At 50.0% G+C, this 20,628-nt stretch overlaps 2 protein-coding genes across 2 annotated transcripts; one reads left to right on the top strand and one right to left on the bottom strand.

Annotated features, from left to right (window-relative positions):
- Window positions 1-210: 210 nt before the first annotated feature.
- On the bottom strand, window positions 211-9,529 carry Il9r (interleukin 9 receptor). The gene is made up of 9 exons (XM_028756496.1): window positions 9,502-9,529; window positions 4,186-4,293; window positions 3,739-3,850; window positions 3,474-3,652; window positions 3,109-3,254; window positions 2,551-2,761; window positions 1,989-2,094; window positions 1,362-1,446; window positions 211-691 (listed from the first exon to the last, which is right to left on the bottom strand). Exons 1-9 carry the CDS (start codon window positions 9,527-9,529, stop codon window positions 290-292), a joined length of 1,377 nt encoding a protein of 458 aa, XP_028612329.1. The 3' UTR covers window positions 211-289.
- A 7,373-nt stretch (window positions 9,530-16,902) lies between these two features.
- On the top strand, window positions 16,903-20,276 carry Snrnp25 (small nuclear ribonucleoprotein U11/U12 subunit 25). Its single transcript, XM_028756511.1, has 5 exons — window positions 16,903-17,145; window positions 18,199-18,289; window positions 18,920-19,025; window positions 19,613-19,687; window positions 19,965-20,276. Exons 1-5 carry the CDS (start codon window positions 17,104-17,106, stop codon window positions 20,020-20,022), a joined length of 372 nt encoding a protein of 123 aa, XP_028612344.1. The 5' UTR covers window positions 16,903-17,103; the 3' UTR covers window positions 20,023-20,276.
- The last annotated feature ends 352 nt before the right edge of the window (window positions 20,277-20,628 follow it).

The raw sequence follows: 20,628 nt of genomic DNA, 5'->3' as shown, positions 1-20,628 counted from the left end.
TGAATGTGGAGGCATCCCCACCACAGAGGCAGAGCAGGGAGTGAGAGCAGTCTGCTGCTCCCATCCGCATAGCCTCTCGTCTGTGCACAGCCGCCTCCTCTCAGGAGTTCCACACTCGCCCAAGGGTCAGCAGCCCCAGGGTCTTTCGTTCATCTCCCCAAAGCAGACATGATACATCTAGCTGGGATACGCTGAGACTGCGTCTGGTGCCATTGAGAACAGGAGGGAGGAGAATGCCCACATCCCTTGGTAGGTGTCAGGCTCTGCTGGACACAGGAAGGGCCACAGGCTAAGCCAGTGTGAGCTCAGTACTCTGGGTGTGTTCTGAAAAGGCTGAGAGGTGACACTTCTCACAGCAATCCAACATACAATAGTCGCTGCTGTCACTGTCTGAGTCTAAAGGAGGGGCCCTGGCAGAGCCCAGTGGGGCCCAGTCCTCCTGGGGCAAGTAGGCAGATGGCTGTCCTTCCAACTCCAGACACCCCGCTGGCAGCACATGCTCTGAGCCTGGGGGCCCCAAGAAGCCAGGGTCTGGGGCCTCCCATTTCAGGCTGGCAAACTGCACAGGACATGCTGGGCTGTAGGTGAGTGTGGCGACGGCCTCCCAGATGCTGGACTCTGAGCCTCCTGATGGAGTGCTGACACCATCCTGTCTTGCTTGTGGTCTGGTTCTGCGAGCCCCTGTCCAGGTCTGCATCAGAACGGGGAGGAGGAGGAAGGCTCAGGCAGCACACTCTGGGAGCTGGAATTTCCGCTGCACAGCCTGGACTCCCTCCTCCAGGAAGCTCCAACACGCACTCCCACAGCCTGTGCCCAAACATTCTACCTTCTTCCCATTTGCTCTGGCTTCAGCAAAAGGCCCTGAGTCCTTCAAGGCCCTCAGTGCCCTCCTCAGGCTTATGGAAGCATGAACCAGGTGCCCAAGACAAACCAAAACTATGACGGAATTCTGCCCAGGACCAGCCAGCACCCACCCCCAAATGCAGCTGCAAACAAAACTAGAGACTGGACCCTGTGGGGCAACAGGAGAGCTGAGCCTCCCAAAGAATCCTGCATCTCAGTGGGCCTCGGAGCCTCTACAAACTGTCCCTGTAGCTCACACCATCTATCATTGCTGTATCCTGGGGAGCTGACCCATAACACCATCCCATATAGATGGCACAATATGTGCCCACTGAAGCTAGGGCACAAATGTAAACCTACTACGTGTGTAAGTGGCTCAGAACACCCACAAGGCCCCATGCTTGCTCATGCCCCCAGTCTAAGCCTAGATTCTGCACACACAAGGCAGACTTCTAAGCCATATCTGCCCTGGTAACACCACACTTGACCCCGCCTCCCTGAAGCTTCCCTGCACGCACCTGGAAGTCCCCATGGTACACACTGTAGAGAGGATGGAAGAATGCCTCAGGAGAGGGAACATTCTGGTAAAAGATTCTCTTCACCCTGCGGCCAAAATTAGAAATGGCTGAACCAAAGAAACCCCCAGATAGAAGCCTTTCCCAGTGCCACATTCCAGAAAACCCAGGTCACTGCCAAGACCAGAGCTCCCTTCTGTCTACCAGATGCACCTACTCTAGTCAAACCTGTCCTCAAAGGGCTGCTGGACACAGCAGCACAGGCCTGTTATTCTAGCTACCCAGAAGGCTGAGCCATGAAGATCACGCAAGGCCACTTGTTGAAGCCCAAAGTGGCAATATAGTAGCACCCATCATAAACAAACAAACAAAGAAGTAGAGCCAGCCTCTGGACAAACCCCAGGACAGTGGCCTCTCTGGTTAACGCCCGTTACACCATGGCCTCCATCCTTTTTCAGACCTATTCCCAATTGTGGGATCAGGGCCTGGAAACAACTAGCTGTGCCCTTAGCCCTCAGTGGAAGCCAACAGCTCCAGAGGTCACATCTGCACCATGAACTGGCAGCTGTGGTTCCCTAGTTTTACACACATGCACACACACACGCACATGCACACACACTGGCCACCTACCTGGGTGACAGCTTGAACAGAAGGTGGACAAGGCCGGTCAGCAGAAGAAAGACGGGCACAGCAACAAGGATGCTGGCTGACCACTGCCAGCGTGGGACCAGGAGGCCTGTGGGCAGAAGAATCCATGGCTGAGAGGAGCCTCAGGGCCAAGGTGGTCCCCTAAGTCCACATGGCAAAGAAGTCACCACTAGTTCTCTGAGCCAAAGCAGAAAGGGTTTAGGATGGGCCTTGGCATTGGTGTCATATCTGATGTCTCTGGGTTCTCTCCTCTGTACCTCCCCCTTCATGTCTGCAATATGGCCTGTGGTCATCACTGTACATAGAGTCAGACCAACTCTCACAAAGGAAACCCACGGCTTGTCCAGCCTCAGACAGAAGCTCCAGCCAGTGTGAAGCTCTGTACACACTTGTTCCTAATGGCGGCCATTAGCGCTGGACTCCGCGCATCTCAGAAACAAGGGGAGGGCTGCAGGTCGATGAAATGGGGGCAGGACAGGAGAAATCAAGGAACGCACTCAACTCGGCCCAGGCCATGACGAAGCAACCACAACCTAGCACCTACCCTGTCTCCCCCTCCGGGGAGAAGGAAAGGACACGGGCTGGCTCCACTCACTCCAATGGCTCTTATGATATTCCCCCTCTGTCTTGTCATCATAATTCTCCAACATCATCTGGACACGCAGTCTGGCCTCGTAGGTGGAGCCAGGATTCAGTTCGACGGCTTCAAGGATGAGCCAGGTCACTCCAACGATACGGTCCTTGTGCCGGGCCTGCTGCAGGGTTGTGGGCATTGGACTGAGTGCAGGGTCCTAAAGAATAGGCACACGTGCACCAACAAGCCCACTCACACACATCTATGGGTACATGTACACACCCACCACATTTATATACCCTGCCCAGTACATTCACCTAAGCACAAAGCAAAGACACACTCACATATTAACACACATGTACAAAAAGGTACACCCACATGCTACACTCATAGACATATATACGCACAAGCCTAGGTTTGTACATAGCCAGCACATACATGTGTGTCTAGCTCTGACCCGCCTCTGTTCTCACCAATGACTCTAGCCAGTCCCAGGAGAGAGACCCCTGAGAGTTACCACCATGTTACCTCCCAGGCCTCTTCCTGCCTCTTGAAGGCCAGCTCATAGCTGAGGGATGTGATCAAGGGCTCCAGAACAAAACTGATACCCCAGGTCAGGACACAACGCCCAGAGCTGACATTGCTCTGCAGATCAGAAGGCGGATCCAGCTTGACTGAAACAAAGAGGGGCCACGTGAGGCTGTAGCTATCACTCTGTCCCTCAGTGTGGCTGGAACGGAGGACCAAGAACATTCCCAAGAGGACACAGGCAAGGCTCCTTCAGACCAGGGACCTCATTTGAAGACTAATTCAGGAAGAGTCGAAAGCTCAAAGTCATGAACGACCTCACAGCCAAGCAACGAGGCCACTACTGGCGGGGTTGCCCCACTCACTGTGTCTACGCGGCAGGTACTGTGAGTCCACCAGGCTGACCTGCTCCTGTCCCATGATGCAGCGGTGGAGTGTGATGGTGAAATTGTCAAAAGGCAAGAACGCCTCCTCCTCAGGCAGCACCAGGGTACACATGCTGTCCCAGAAGGTGCACTTGTGCTGGATGTCAGTCACCTGATTACTGGGAAGCCAGTGTGTTAGTAGCGCAGATGGTGCCACCACAGAGACCCTGTGCCTCCCCGAGTAGGCCTGGCTTTCCATCCTCACCTGGTAAAGAGGAGCCAGGCCCTGGATTCCTGGCCCAGCTCTGGAGCTGACCAGTGGCAGTCAATCCTATAAACACTGTTGCTGAGACAGGAGAATGTTCCAGCCTTCTGTCCTGGAATGGGATGGTAGAGCACACAGTAGGTAGGGTCTTAAGGCAGAGCTGAGGTGGGTGGGGAGGATCTGACCAGACAGACTCCAAAGAAAGTCCCAAGGGAAGGTGTCAGGGGCAGGATGAGAAGCCTTGAGATGGCCAGGTTTTGAACATGATATCTAAACCAGTCAGACCTAAGAGCTTTGTTGGGTAGGAAACCGTGGGACACTAGAAGAAACACACCAACAGAGTTTGGGTCCCTGTTTTTCCCTGAGGTTTTATAGGTGTTTACTTGTCCCCAACTCCCCTAATTCTCTATGCAGCCACCACAAGGAGATGTGGCACCCAGCCCTCACCTCCTCTCTGCTCTGGGACGGAGACTCCCCAGCAGGCACAGGAGCAGACACAGCTGCAGGTCAGGAACCAGAAGACCTGTTTCACTGCTGATCCTTCTAAGGTCCAACCTGCAAAAGACAAAACTGTAGGGCCTGAGAGAGGCACCCTGTGGGAGGCATCCCATGTGCTAGGCACCCTCTGGGAGGGACCTCTGGGCCAGGCACCCTGTGGGAAGTGTTCCCTGTGCCAGGCACCCCTGTGATAGGCATCCCCTGTGCCAGGCACCCTGTGGGAAACATCCCCTGTGCTAGGCACCCTGTAGGAGGCACCCCTGTGAGAAGTGTCCCCTGTGATAGGCACCCTATAGGAGGTATGCTGCCCACAGGATTCTGGCCAGCAGGTACCTTTAATGTGTCCTGTGGACAGGACTGGACACATCTCTCCAGTGTCCCTGATTAGCTGAAGTGTAGAAAAGCCCCTTGGCCCAACCATCCAAAGGCTGAGACCTTCAGCATGCAGGTTGTCCCCTTCCACTCAGATCTGTAGGATCCTAGACTCTGACAGCATCATGTCTGCATTCTTGTGCCACCCTCTGTGACCGGGGGGTGGGGGCCTCTCCGTGTGTTACCCTACTTACCCTATGCTCTGCCATGCCTTGTTTTTTTTTGTTTGTTTGTTTTGTTTTGTTTTTTGTTTTGGTTTTTCGAGACAGGGTTTCTCTGTGTAGCCCTGGCTGTCCTGGAACTCACTCACTCTGTAGACCAGGCTGGCCTCGAACTCAGAAATCCTCCTGCCTTTGTCTCCCAAGTGCTGGGATTAAAGGCGTGCGCCACCACTGCCCGGCTCTGCATTGGTTCTTTTATGTCTTTTTTCGTTGTTGGGGCAGGGGAACATTGAAGGGAACTGTCCTGGAATCACTATGTAGACCAGGCTGGACTCTCTAACTCAGAGATCTTCCAGCCTCTGCTTCTTGAGTGCCGGGATGCTGGGGTTAAAGCATGAGCCACCACACCAGCTCTGCCTTGGTTCTGACAACTGTCATGGAAAAGGCTGTTCATTCACTATGCAGAAATGGAGTCACAAAGAGGGCCAGGGTTCTTCTCTGAGTCACAGGGCAAGCCTGTATACATTCTCTTCCCCATTACTCCTGAAGCAGGCTCATCCCAGAGTTCTGCCCCAGGAACACGGGCAGCAGATGTCTACATAACAAGCTGCCTGTCATCCACTGGAAAGAGCGAGCCCCTGAGCCCTGGGAACCCGGGGGAACCACAAGTGGATGGAGGTGCCTGGTTGCATGAGTCTACTGTCAGAAGAGTCATTTGCATCTGCAGATGGCTCACTGATAGCCTCTGAGCAGGAAACAGGGCCACCTTGGTTATACAAGCCCGATTGGTGATAAGCAAGAAGGAAACACATGCACATAGACCACAGCACTGGCCTTCCAAGAGCCAGCACCGCCTCCGCAGACAGCACTCTGACCCACCTACCCAAAACCCCGTCTGCACAACCTCAAGACAGACTTGTGTTAACTTCAACCCACCGCCCAGCAGCCTGCCTGTCTCTAGACAAACCCATTAAGGCTTTGTCCTCCTCTGGGGTAGAGCATCCAACCTGGGCCACCAAGGGCATCAAAGCTAAGCTCTCGGGGCAGTGTCTGTCTCCTCTTGGGGTAATTATTGGCAAAGTGGGGATGAGGGTATCAGCCCAGTCCTAGAGCACATGAGAGCAGGATCCCGGAGTGACAGAACCTGGAGAGAGGATTGGCACTGCCACCACGTCTAGCCGAGAACTGACACAGACCACTGAAGGGAATCAGTCCAGGGCAGTCTCAGGCTGACCCATGAGCAGATGGCTTGAGAGCAAGGGAGTGGAGTGACTTCCGGCCCAATGTACCCTTTTTCTAACCAGGGATAGAGGCAAGTGCACCAGAGTTAGAACTGGCCCGATGCAATCTGATGCAATAAAGCCATCATGTGGGCGGAGAGCATTTCCTCTGCCCAGGGTACCTCCATCTACTCTGGGTGACTCGGGAAGGGTGGGGTCGCTACCCTTCTAATGAAGAGAAAACAGAGACCCAGAGAAACCGGAGACTAAACCAGCATGTGACTCTTGGCCCTTCTGTTTGAGGAAGGAGTCCCACAAACTCTCATGACATCCATGAACTTCCTGAGAGTAATGTGTGAGTCCTGGGGCTTGATCTAACGAATGAGACCAAAGTCTTGGGCAGCATAAGCCTCCTTCTTCCTGGTGGTCGACCACCATGGGTTTGGACACATCACTGACGGGGGCACTCCCTACTTTGACAGACAGACCTTGGGCCAGGTACTTAGGACAGAGGTAGACAACTGAATAATCCCTGGTCCTTGAAGAAGCTGGGCTGGGATCAAAAACATCTGACCACAACCCAGACACACCAGGGCATAGAACCAGTTGAGACATTAAAGAGACCAACACCCACCATCCTGGAACAGACGTTCCCTGGTATGTAGTCCTACTGTGGCGCTTCCAGAAAAGGCTTTTCACAACAGGTCTGGGAACATAGCCCTTTCACCCTCTCAAAAACAAAACCAATGATAATACAACAACAACACAGCTGTGGAGGTAAGAACTCTACAAGGAGTCACAGCCAAGCCCTACTGTGTGTCTGTCTATGTGTGCATCTGTGTGTCTGTGTCTCTGTATCTGCATCCATGTATGCATGAGGAACTGTAATACTCTACCCCGATCTACATTCCAGGTCCTTTTTTTTACTTTTTATTTTGAATCAGGGTCTAACCTGGTTAATTTCATGTCAACTTGATACATGCTGGAATCATTTGGGAAGAACATTTCTTAAGAAAATATGTCCGTGCTGAGCAGTGGTGGCGCACGCCTTTAATCCCAGCACTTGGGAGGCAGAGACAGGTGGATTTCTGAGTTTGAGGCCAGCCTGGTCTACAAAGTGAGTTCCAGGACAGCCAGGGCTACACAGAGAAACCCTGTCTCGAAAAACAAAAAAAAAAAAACAAAAACAAAAAAATGTCCATAAGATTTGCCTGTAGGAAGTCTGTAGTACATTTTCTTGTTTAGTGATTGATGGGAAAGAGCCAGTCACCCCTGGGCTGGTGATTCTGGGGTATAAAAGAAAGCAGGCTAAGTAAGGTACTTGCAGATAGCAGGCTCCGGCAGAGCTCCTGCCTTGACTTCCTTGACAATGGACTTTGATGTGAAACTGTAAACAGAATAAACCCTTTCCTCCCTGGGTTACTTCTGGTCACAGTATTTTAACGCAGCAATAAGAAACCTAATGAAGACAGGATCTCTCTAAATTGCCCAGGCTGGCCTTGAACTTGCAGCTCGCCGGCCTCAACCTCCCAGGTAGCTAAAGTGGTAGATCTGTGCCATTGGCCTGGATCCTTCTTACAACTTTTTTCTTTTCTTTTTTCTTTTTTTTTTTTAGGTTTACTTATTTTCTTTTATGTGTATGAGTATTTTTGCTTGTGTGTATGTATATGTATCATGTGCATGCCTACAGATAGGTGTGAGGCACTATGTGGGTGCTGGAAACTGAACCAGGGTCTCTTCAAGAACAGCAAGTTCTCTTAACCGCTAAACCATCTCTCTGTCTCTCCTTTTCTTTCCTTTTTCCCCCTGCACTGGGTATTGAACCCAAGGCCTTTTGCATACTGGGCATGCAACTACCAATTGAGTTATATCCCCAGGCCCTGCTTTCTATTTTGACGGGGTGGGGGAAATCCCTATTCTCCTGCCCACCCGCAAAGCCCACAGAAATGGAGGAGGGTGGAAGGAGGCCGCTCTGAGTGAACCTTGTCCAGCAGTGGCTTCTCTCTGGAGGTGGAGACAGCAATGCAGACAGCATCAGGGGCCTGTGACACATGGAAGCTGGGCCAGGAAATGGGGCTGGAGGTAGGCACAGGATCCAGCTTCCCTTTGGAATGCCTGCAGACTGTGAGGTCCTCCTCTAGCACCAGGGGGATTCTTGTGCTGTGCACAGGGTGTAAGGACATTGATGAGCTGACGCAGTTGGGTGCTAACAGCTGGAAGGATGGGGCCAGCAGACCAACTGGGTGAGGACCAAGGTAACAGACTAGAAGGAGCTGAGAAAGATGCCCCTCAAAAGCACCTTCCTACATACTGCCTGCAGAAAAGGCAACTAGTGGGGTAGATATCCATGGTACATGTGACTGGAGAAGAGGCTGGATCCGAAAGTGGTGGATGTACCAGGGAAGTAGAGAAGGATGCATCTGAGTAGCACAAAGAAGTGGTTGGGTGGGGATTGGGAAGTTCCTCCTGGCACTGTTACTCTGTCCCTCCCTCTGGCTTCTTTACCCATCCTAAAGTACTTGCCCACCTTTCAGCCCAGCTCTGTGCTCCTCAGCACCTGAACAAGCAGTCCTGCCTACAGACAGGACTCAAGCAGATGAACTGACCCCGTACACTTGCAAGGTGGGTGGGTGGGAGGAAATGGCGCTCCACTGCTCCCTCTGTCACCATGAGGAAGTGCCTGCGATGCCTTGTGCTCCCTGCACTAGCAGGGGCCTCCCCAGCAGCCACTTGCAGGCAAGCTGACTAAGCCAGCTGGGGAATCCAGGGTGAGCACCTGCTCTCTTGCACAAGCCCAGCTCCATAACAAAAATGCCCTTCCCACCTCCCACCAAAGTCACCCTGCTCCTGGTGGTGGTATCCATACCTTTTCACCAGAGTGGGTGTTGTGGGTTATAATTTACCCCTGGGAGGCCAAGCCCTGGCTAAGAGCAAGCCCAGAGCATCAGTGTCCAAGGAAGACCAAGCTGGGGGAGGAAGGGGGAGTCCCAGCAGAAAGATCTTCAAAAGCTCGGTAACCCAGAAACAGAGAATTCCGCTTAGTCACATATCCCCTCCACTTCCAGCCCCACTGGGCTAACCTGGAAGTCCACGAGCATACGCAGCCTCCCAGATCTTCAACTATCATGAAGTTTTCAAAAGATCTGGAGGTTTACAGGGACTTTACAAACCCCAGGCCTAAGCAGTTAGGTTTGTTGCCCCCTAAAAAGCTCAGCCATTGAGAAAGCAAAGCTTCTTCCATAATACAGCCTAGCAAACTTGATGCCCTTCCCATTCTTGCTTGGGGCATGGACACACTGACCACAAGACACCCTCATGCCCCACCCCCAGCCCTGAACATTGCAATTTCTCTTTTCATGATTATCTTTGGAAAGATGCCACGTCTGGGAGATATTCAAGACCAGTACACCAGACAAGGTCAAAGGAGGGTGATGTCACCCACATTGCCTAGGACACAGTACCTCTCTCGCCTCCTCAAGTTCATGTCAAAGGAGCCCTAAATACAGACTCACCTTCCGCAATGCTTCTTCCCAGGGCCATGGAGAGTCTCAGGCAGCCCAAGCAGGAGGTGACTTACTGCCAACTGTCCTTGAGTGCACTGCAAAGCCCCTTACCTGATCCAGAAGATAAGAGAGAGAAGTCTCTCACAGGCTGACACGGGCCACCCACATCAAAAACCACAAGACATCACAGAGCTACTGTCCTCCACAGAGCTCAGAGTTGCCTGTCGCCACCTGTTGCAAGCCAGAGAACAGTGAAGAAGGATAAGCTCTCACGCCATGACACTGAGCGTTGCCACACATGGATGGCAGACATTTGTCTCCTGAATGAGAGAGTGTGCACATCCTCCTGGGAAACGCCACAGGATCATCACAGGAAGCAAGGACTTGGAACACAGCAGTGCTTGAGCCGAACCCTGCCTAGGTTTTTCCCCTTCGAGGTTTTTCTGAGATGCAAGCACTGGCCGTCACTGAGTGGTGCTAAATATAAGGAGAGATTCCATCGAGGAAAACCAGCAATGCATCATGATGGCGCACGCCTTTAGTCCCAGAACTCAGGAGACAGAGGCAGGTGGATGTCTGTGAGCTTGAGGTCAGTTGTGTCCACATAGTCAGTTCCAGGACAGCCAAGGCTCTGTTACACAGAGAAACCCAGTCTCAAAGCAGCCCCCTCCAAGAAAGAAAGAAAGAGAGAGAGAGAGAGATTGAGAGAGAGAGAGAGAGAGAGAGAGAGAGAGAGAGAGAGAAAGGAGAGAAAGAAAGAAAGAAAAAATATAGATAATAAGGAAGTTTTACACAGTCACAGAAAGAAAATCAATCAGTACAACAGAGATTTAGAAATGGGAAATCCTTAACTCTCCCCAACGGGCACCATGTGAGCACAGACAATTTTGTAAATTTTTATTTAGTTGTTTGTTTGTTTTAGACAAGGCCTCTGTATTATGTGACTCTGATTATCCTGGAACTCATTATTTGAACCAGGCTGGCCTCCAAAAACTGATAGAGAACCACCTGCTTCTGCCTCACCACACACTTAAAGGTACGCACCACCACATTTAATTTTAGTGGAGTTTTTTTTATGTGTATAGATGTTTTGCCTGTACATATGTCTGTACCCCATGTGTGTGCCTGTTGCCTTCAGAGGCCAATCAAAAGAAGTCACATCCCTGGTTGTGAGCCACCATATGGGTGCTGGAACTCAAACCAGAGTCCTTTGGAAGAGAAGCCAGCTCTCCAGCCCAGCACTGACGCCACCGATGCTTCTTACAGTCACTGAAGTAAAAGACTTTTTTTTTTTTTCATTAGAATCAGAGTGTGCTGTCAACTTTGTGGCTAGCCTCTTTGTGCCCTGAACTTTTGGCAACATCTTTCAGGGTTGGGGCATACAGCACCTCACACATTCCATGGCAGCATGTTCTGCTTAAGAACACAAAGGAGACAAACAGTTCTGAGTGTAGATCTTTAATGAACAAAATCAATACCTCATAAAAACTGCCACAAGTCTGGCATTTTAAATTTTTTTAAAGATTTATTTATTTATTTTATGTGAGTACACTGTCACTGTCTTCAGACACACCAGAAGAGGGCATCAGATCCCATTACAGATAGTTGTGAACCACCATGTGGTTGTTGGGATTTGAACTCAGGACCTCGGAAAGAGCAGTCCGTGACTTTAACCACTGAGCCATCTCTCCAGCCTGAAGTTTGGCATTTTTTACTGTTTGGAGAGTGGCTCTTAATATGTAGCCAACACTGATCTTGAACTTTTGGTCCCAAGCAATCTTCAAGCCCCAGCCTCCAGAGTTGCCTTCTTTGTTTTTCTTTAAACATTATTTACTTACTGTGTTTGCTAGTCTGTGTGTGTGTGTGTGTGTGTCTGTATGGATGTGTGGGTGTCTGTGTGTGTGCGCACCCACGTAGGTCTGTGTGTCTCCGTATATTTTTGCACCTGTGTGTCCGTGTGTGTCTGTGTACATGTGAGTGCACACTCGTGCAGGGCTGTGGTGCACACGTGGAGGCCAAAGAACAATTTGTGAGGATCTATTCTCTCCTGCCACTGTGGACCCAGAAATCAAGGTTATCAATCAAGCTTGGCGGCAAGTGCCCTTACCCACTGAGCCATCTCACCAGCACACATGCCTTCCTCCACCCCGAAAATTATTTTGTTGGCTGGCTGGTTGGCCTGCTTTGTAACTGAGTGGCCCAGGCTATCCCAGAACTCACAATCCCCCTGCTTCGGCTTCCCAAGTGCTGTGATTACAGATGCATGTCACCATACTGGACTGGTGGATTTTTTATTTTTACTTTTATTGATTTACTGTTTGTTCGTGGGGGAGACTGATGTCTCACCAGCCTAGGGTATTAAAATATCATGGCCCTGTCATGCACATCCATGCCAAGAGAAAGTGGGGAAAGATGAGAAATGTGCTGGCAGCCATAGAAAGGCTGCTGTCAAGGACTGATATCCACCCCATAAGCATACACACACACACACACACACACACACACACACACATTTACCAGGGCTGACACACACACACAAATTTTTAAGTGTAATTTCAAAAATACACTGTACCAGCATCTATTGCTAGTATTGATGTAAGAGGGCCCCAATCTGACTAGCTCGGTGTAAACCTCACTGGGTGTCTGTTGCAAGCTGATTGTGGGAGCTGGGGCTTGGTGCAGGCTGGGCAGGTATCCCATCACTGAGGAGCTCTGTCAGCCTCCGCTATCAGCCATTCAGCTTTGCAAGGCTGATAAAGACATTTCAGTGCTATTTTATTGTGGACTTCCTTAAATCAATCTGAATCAAACAAAGCACCTTTTCATGAATTTATTTATGGCTATATGTAGTATTATACTACATATACCATATGCATGTCCTTTATGGAACCAAAGCAGGTCATACATCAGGGTGCACATGTGTTTATACTTAGTGTACATATACTTAATCACATGTGAGCACCTGTGTGCTTATGTGTGTGCCTTGTCATAGAACCTTGAATGGCATCTGGATACCACAGAAACGAGTCCTCCTAAAGTCTGAGACTCCAGGCCTTATGGAGAGATGGAACCACAGGCTTGAGTGAAAACCAGCTCCACAGTTACCACTGGACAAACATCTCTTTCATGTCTAAGTCTTCATCAGTGCGTCTGCAACACATCTATTATAAACATACACTTTCCACTTCCTTGAGGCATCCTTCTCTGGTATCCTGTGAGAAGCACCATCTCTTTCCCAGTGTCCCTTCATCTGAGGTTAAGTAGGAATTTACTGTCTTAAGACAGCAGATCACCAGGCATGGGTGGCACACACACATACACACACACACACAAGATAGAAAATCATACCACCCATACCATAAAAGCCCAGTTGTGAAGACCACGATGGTTAGACAGGAAGGAAAAAAACCCAGGAAGATTTGGCATGGAGATGCACACCTTTAATCCCAGCATTCAACAGGCAGAGGGAGGAGGATCTCTGTGAGTTTGAGGCCAGCCTGGTCTACATGGTGAGTTCTAGAACAGCCAGAATAAAATGTAATAAGACCCTATCTCATATACATACATATATATGTAAACATATATGTGTGTTTACATATATAAATATATTTAAGTCTTCTGTTTATCTTGAAAATTATGAATGATTAACATTATTGAGACTGTAGATTCTGCTCTATTTCTCTGGAGACTGGTGATTTTTGTTTTTGTTTTCTTGAGACAGGATCTCTAGACTACATATAAATTATACACATGCACACACACATTATATATACACATACATATACATACAAAATTACAGCCAGGTGTGGCAGCACACACCTGTAATCCCAGTACTCTGAAAACTCAAGCAAGAGGATGACAAGTTCCAAGCCATCCTGGGTCACCCATCTTAAAAAAAAACAAAACAAGTCTCTGGGGCTGTCGCTGGGTCTGGGTCTGTCGCTTGGCCGGAAGTGTACTTGTCCAGCATGCTTGAGGCCCTGCTGTAATCCCTGACACCACATAAAACAGATGTGGGCCACGCTTACAGTCCCAGTACATAGAGTGAGAAAAGCTGTCTGGGTTCTCAATCCATTGGCCAAGTGGACTTGCATCATCTCTGCATTTCTCTTACTCCCTTCTCCACCGTTCACCGCCTAACACACACAGGAATTTTTATGTAAGAAAGGTGGCACACCCAACTGTATCACCCAGTGGCTCCTGAGGAGCAGAACCAATAGAACTGATCCATATTCGAGGGAAGTATGTAGAAAGAATTTTTGCCTTTTTAAAAACACAGAACAGCTGGAGAGATAGCTCAGCAGTTAAGAGCACTGGCTGCTCTTTCAGAGGTCCTGAGTTCAATTCCCAGCAACCACATGATGGCTCACAACCATCTATACTGAGATCTCGAGACTCTTCTGGCACGTATACATGCAGATGCTCACAAATTTTTTAAAAATCTAAAAAAAAACCATAAACAACAACAAAAACCCCCACAGAAGTACTATAAGAATATGTCTTCCTTTTAATCCCAGGTGTGGGATATGGGGCTGCTTCAGACTGTCCCCAGCAGCTGGCCATGATTTGCTTCATGCTGTGGTTTCGCCAGTTGCAGATAAGTTTCTGCGGGTGTGTGACATTTGGAATTCTGGGACTCCCAGAATTCAGAGGGGTGTATAAATGCTAGGGCCCTGACAGAGGGAACTCTGGTTGACTGGTTTGTGGTTGGATGTGGTTGGTCGCATTTTGTTGTGGTTTAGTCAAGTAGTTGTGTGCGAAGAGATGAAAAAAAGAAATTAGATATCCTGATGGCGAAGCTCAAATGCACCCCAAGGACTCGAGGCCCCTGATCAGCAGGAAGCAGTCTAAGGACATTGTCATTCCCTTCCCCCTCTACCCCTTTTTCATTCCTACCTAGGGCTGGAGAGTTGAAAGGGAGAAAGGAAAAAGAACCCACAAAGTAGCCAAAAATCAAGCTACAAGGATATCAGATTGGTTTGCCTAATACAGCCCAGGTATTCGAATACCGGCTGTCTGCACAGGCTGAGAGCCTGGTAGGAGCTGAGTGGTCCCAGCTGGACACCTTGGCAGTTCTGATCTAGTGCTAATGGCCATGAGAACTCCTAGAGAACCACTTATCCTCAATCCATGTTGTCAGCTGAAGAAGCTGAGTCCCAGCACTGTGGGAGGACGGCCAGAGCACTGACAGAACAGAGTAGATAACCTTGCCAACAAAACACAAAAGCAAGCAGGCAAAAGGCAAAACCTTTCCCCTCCGACTGCTTTATAGGAATATCTAAGCTGCCAGGAGAAGGCGCCACTCACACTCAGGGTGAGTCTTCCCATTTCAATTAATGTAACCAGATACCAGAATGGCCAAGTAGTTAAGGAATCAGACTTAAGAAAGTCCATTTCAAGCATGCCTCGAGGTTGACCTATCTAAATAACCCCTCACAGACGTGCCAGACACTTGTCTCACGGGTAATTCCCTATCTTGTTGACAGTCAATATTAATCAATACAAGTCCACCCCTTGTGAACTTGACACCCAGGTTCACATCCTTATGTCATGCTTAATTTCCAAGTGAAGACACATTCATAATTCTGCCTTCAGTAGCTAACCCAGTACAGCCACAAACACACCACTCTACCCTCAAAATAGGCTAGAGTCCCTTGAATGTCTAGTCTTCTATTGTCCCAAAAGACAAATATAATCATGTTTATATCAGAATCACTATGCTTCACAAATGTATATGCATGTGGGGATACGGAGATATAGAAACACGGATTCAGATATGAGGTAGGATGAATGGACATGAAAATCATGGCGGTCTAGAAAGGAAAACACGGGAAAGGAAAGATCTGGCTTGCCTTTTCTGCTGATAAGGCAGAAAACTTGACATAACTAATAAAGCCAAAATTACCTGAAACAGTACGTTTAAGAGAAGATATCACAAACAAAAATGTCAAAGACAAATAAATTGTGCTTACTTAGGGCCACATTAACCTACACCATAGATTTTCTGTTTATCTTGTTTTGAGACAGGGTCTCACTGTGTAACCTGTCCATCTTACTTTCATCTTTGTCTATGCTGTGCAACTCTAGTGGGCTTTAAACTGTTTCCCCTGCCTTAGTCTCTCCAAGTGCTAGGATCAGAGGTATACAACAGGCTTGGTACAGGGGTTAGAATTTTAAGTAGGGTAACCATCATTAAAAGACGAGAGCGAGAAAGAGAAAGACAGAAGTACTGGCGGCTGCTCTTCCAGATGACCCAGTTTGACTCCTAGCACTCACATGAGGGTTCACAACTGTGAACTCCAGTCCTGGGGGATCTGACACCCTCTTTTGACCTCTGTGGGTATTACACACTCATAGTGCCCAGAAGAAATACATGCAGGTTAAACACTCCTACGCATAAGATTTTAAAAGTCAGACAAATGGCTAAAGTAGCCATCCAGGGAAACGTGACGGAAGCAAAGAGAAAGAAAAAGCCCTCACTGCTGCCTACGCAGCGTCCTCATAAGAACAGTTGTTGCGGGGACTGGTGGTGTAAAAGAGTAATAGGAAGAACAGGAGGACCGGAGATCAGCGCATGGCACCTCCGCGCCCGCCCTGGACGGCTCCAAGAACCACAGGTCCCGCCTCGATTTTTTTGTTTGTTTGTTTAGACAGGGTTTCTCTCTGTAGTCCCGGCTCTCCTATAAAGACCTAGCTCTCAACTCAGAGCTAGAGATCCTCCTGCCTCTGCCTCCTGAGTGCTGAGACTAAAGGTGTGCGCCACCACGCCAAGACCCCATCTCACTTTTTATTGATCTTATTATTTTTTGGTTTTGTTTTGTTTTGTTGCTTGTTTGTTTTTTCGAGACCGGGTTTTTCTGTATAGCCCTTGCTGTTATGGAACTCACTTTGTAGACCAGGCTGGCTTCGAACTCAGAGATCCGCCTGCCTCTGCCTCCCAAGTGCTCGGATTAAAGGCGTGCTCCGCCATGACCGGCTTCCACCTTACTTTAAAGTGGACCTTTCAGGCCACGTTTTGGAATGGAGCCCGTGGCAGAATCTCGAGTGACTGCGACCTGGCTGAGGCAACAGCACGGGAGTGGCAACGGCGGGCCCCAGGCAGCAGGAGGCGCCCACCTCCCGGCGTCACCTTGTAGGGTGATGCTGTGCACGGGGACGGGTGTCTTGCGCGAAACGACTGCAGTGCCGCCCCTCCCTGAGGACCAGCCCAGACAGAAGAGCAGCTCAACAGCGGAGGACAGGACAGCACGTAGCTCCCGCGCCGCTCGCACCACGCACGTGACCTGCTCTATCCGGCCAATAGCCTGCTCTCTGCACGCTCCCAGTTCCCGGGACTCGCACATTTCATTGGTTACGGAAGGCACGCAGTGCAGCAATGGCTGAGCTATCTCGGCGGGGCGGGGCACAGTCACTGCGCACGCGCCTTTTCCCTTCCTAACTGGAAGGCGTGTAACAGGCTGGCGCGCCGGAAAAGCAGCCCTAGACCGGCAGCTGGCAACCCTGGAGGACCCAGAAGCTGAGGATCGGCCGGAGGTGCCTGAGGACGACGAGGATGATGAGGAGACATTGCCCCATTCCGAGGCTGTGGACGTGTTCCAAGAAGGTCTCGCCATGGTGGTGCAAGACCCGCTGCTCTGCGACCTTCCTATCCAGGTGCGAGACAGGGCTCTGGGGTGTGGATGGGCACTGGTGGTCCCACTGGCGAAAGACGCTTCTACGCATAAGCGGAAAACTTAGGGTGAGGAGCCCCAAAACACTCCCTCTTAGTCGGAAAGTTTGAATTAAACAGACACTAAGGTTTTTAACTCAAGATCAGTGTGTTTGACAAGTCTTTTCCATTTGCCTGAAGCTTCAATATGCGTGGGCTTAGTAATTTAATGTATTTAATGTATTTTTTAACGTCTGTGTGCGCACGGAACTGAGGGGGGCCAAACCTAGAGCCTTTCAAATGCTAAATAAATGTTCTGCCACTGAGTTACACAACTTTATTTGTACTTCCCTCGGTGTTTTATTAATACATCGCTTGTCTGGCCAGACCTTTAATCTCAGCCCCCGGGAGATCGAGGCAAGGGAATCTCTTGTGAGTTTGAGGCCAGCCTGATCCATTTAGAGCTCCAGACCACCCACGGTAACATAGTGGGTCCCTGCCTCAAAACAAACAAAAAGCATTTTGTTATCACAGGTTTTTCGTAGCTGGTAAATTGTACCCTGCTCTGCCTCAACATGTTCCTGGGGCACAGGCCTGGAGCCTCTTCATACAGTACTCTCAGAATTGCCAGGCCCAGTATTAATTGAAAGTCCTAACACAGTATGTGTCTTAGTTAGGGTTTTACTGCTGTGGACAGACACCATGACCAAGGCAACTCTTACAAGGACAACATCTAATTGGGGCTGGCTTACAGGTTCAGAGGTTCAGTCCATTATCATCAAGGCGGGAACGTGGCAGCATTCAGGCAGGCATGGTGCAGGAGGAGCTGAGAGTTCTACATCTTCATCTGAAGGCTGCTAGCAGAATACTGGCTTTCAGGCAGCTAGGATGAGGGAGGGTCTTAAAGCCTTCACCCACAGTGACACACCTACTCCAACAGAGTCACACCTTCTAATCGTGCCACTCCCTGGGCCAAGCATATACAAACCTCACAGTAGGCAAGCTTGGTTTCCTGTGTTGATCGAGTGTTAGAAGAATTGGCATCTCCACCTCCCTAGGTTACTTTAGAAGAGGTCAACTCCCAGATCGCACTGGAATATGGCCAGGCAATGACTGTCCGCGTGTGCAAGATGGATGGAGAGGTAATGCGTAAGTACCATTGTCTTGGTTACTTTCTCTTGCTGTAAAGAGACACTGCCATAAAGGGAACTTATAAAAGAAAATGCTTGTGAGGGCTTGTGGTTGCAGAGGGCTACAGCCCAGAACCATCATGGCAGGGAGCATGGCAGCAGGCAGGCAAATATGGTCCTGGAACAGCAGCAGAGAGTTTACATCCTGACCCATAGGCATGGGACAGAAGGAGAGTTCACTGTAGTAGTATGGGCTTTTGAAACCTCAAAGCTTACTACCAGTGACACACCTCCTCCAACAAGGCCACACCTCCTCCAACAAGGCCACACCTCCTCCAACAAGGCAAGGCCACACCTTCTACCCCTTCCCAAACAGTTTCACTGAAAAGCAAACATTCAAATATTTGAGTCTGTAGGGGCCGTTCTCATTCAGACCACAACCGTGCTTCTCTCTTCCAGCCTGGGCTTTCACATCAGCAAGGAATTAGCAGAGAGCTAGTCAGTGAGAAACTCAGACCATGCCTGGGTGTGCTGGGTCAGCCAACCTGCCCAACAGAGCCGAGCCCTGGATTTCTCTCCCATTGCCTGGGGCTTTGTGTGTGGCTGCCCACAACAGGTCTTCTCCCATATTATGTTTCCATGGTTACAGCTGTGGTCGTAGTACAGAATGCCACAGTCCTGGACCTGAAGAAGGCTATCCAGAGATACGTGCAGCTCAAGCAGGAGCGGGAAGGAGGCGTTCAGCACATCAGCTGGTGAGTGCAGCAGAAGTGCCTTCCCTGTGCCACGCCTGGGCTTTGCCTGGGGTCTCTATAGGAAGGCAACTTGCAGCTTCTCATGTGTACCACCAGTGCCCCACTACCAGTGATGCGGTGACAGTCCCTTGTCATGAGAGCTTTCTCATGTCAGAATGGAGTGACTCTGTGTTTGAGAGTCCTGCCCCAGTGGTCCCTTCTAAATGTACCCTTTCACTAATATGGCCCTACCCACACTGCTGGATATACTTGGAGATACCTGACGCCTTAATGTCTCCCTCGTTTTACATGGTATATACCTACCTGGCAGTGGACCCCTTCCCTCCTCACCGGGATGCTCTTGGCTCTGACTCGTCTGTCAGATCAAGTATCCTGTGATCTGAAATCTCTCAGTATAGTCACCTATTTCATTAGTAGGATGTGTCCGGCGCCTCCTGCAACTGCCTTGAGTCTATATTATGTAGGGAAAATGTCCGGAAGTATAGCTATCTTGAGTGCCCTGGGCTGTGTGCTGCCAGCCTCTATCATCCCAGCTGCTCCGTTCACCCCCCTGGGGGTGACATGTCACCTCAGTCCCCTCCTTGCAGGTCCTACGTGTGGCGGACATACCACCTGACCTCAGCTGGGGAGAAGCTCACAGAGGACAGGAAGAAACTCAGAGAGTAAGTCTATAGGTCTGTGGCCCGTTGGTGGCGCCCTGTGCCCCACCAAATGGCTGTGGTAAGAGGGCAAGAGGCTGTGACTGTCCTATGGGCAGTTCCTTGAGGCCTCCAGTGAAGTGCAGGGCAGAGAAACAGCTCTGCTGTTCTCACAGCAGCCCACAAAGGGGGGGGGGGGTGGAAGAACAGTGTGCCATCCTCACTTGATTGTTCCTGATCCCTCCTAAGCCCAGGTGAGCCTTCTGCAGGTCAGGCACTGTGACATTTCCGTTTTTTTCAGTTACGGCATCCGGAACCGAGATGAGGTTTCCTTTATCAAGAAGCTTAGGCAAAAGTGAACGTCAGACACAGTAATCTGACCTTTCCCAGCAAGATGGAGCCCTCTGCTTGTCCTCAAGGCAAAGAGTGTTGGGGAAGCTACATCCCTGGAGTGCCCAGGTGGAGCTGTCAGCGTGAGCCCTGGGACCTTCAGAATGTGGAAAATTCCTCGGCCCTTTATTTTCCTTTAAACTTGGCCTGAAAGTTCCTATGTGGTTGTGGGCCTGGCCTACAGAATAAACATGTTCGCTTTATATCTTGTAAAAATCTGAAAGCCATAGTACTCTGTGTGGGTGAGCTGGATCTGTCCCGTACCAGAGGGCGGTGAGGGCAGAGGAGGCTAGTGTTGAGCGCTGAAGTCTCAGGGGCCACACCTAAGCCCTGGGACCACACTGTTCACCTCTCCTGCTATGGCCTCCCAGCAAGGAGGAAATACAAGCTGAGCAGCTCGCTTTGTTTCTGCTGTGGGGAAACAGGAGCCTGCAATCCCAGGGCCTGTAGTGACACAGGCCTCAAGTCTCCACCCACAGGTTCCCTGGATCCATTTTTCTCCCAGGCTCGGTGGAAAGAGACAGCATGATGAAGAATGAGTTACAGGGGTACAAGATGCTCCCCACTGTGGGATA

This window comes from Grammomys surdaster, unplaced genomic scaffold (assembly GCF_004785775.1).
Source record: "Grammomys surdaster isolate TR1022 unplaced genomic scaffold, NIH_TR_1.0 126121, whole genome shotgun sequence".
NCBI classification, from domain to species: Eukaryota; Metazoa; Chordata; class Mammalia; order Rodentia; family Muridae; genus Grammomys; species Grammomys surdaster.
This window is presented reverse-complemented; position numbering and strand designations above follow the sequence as displayed.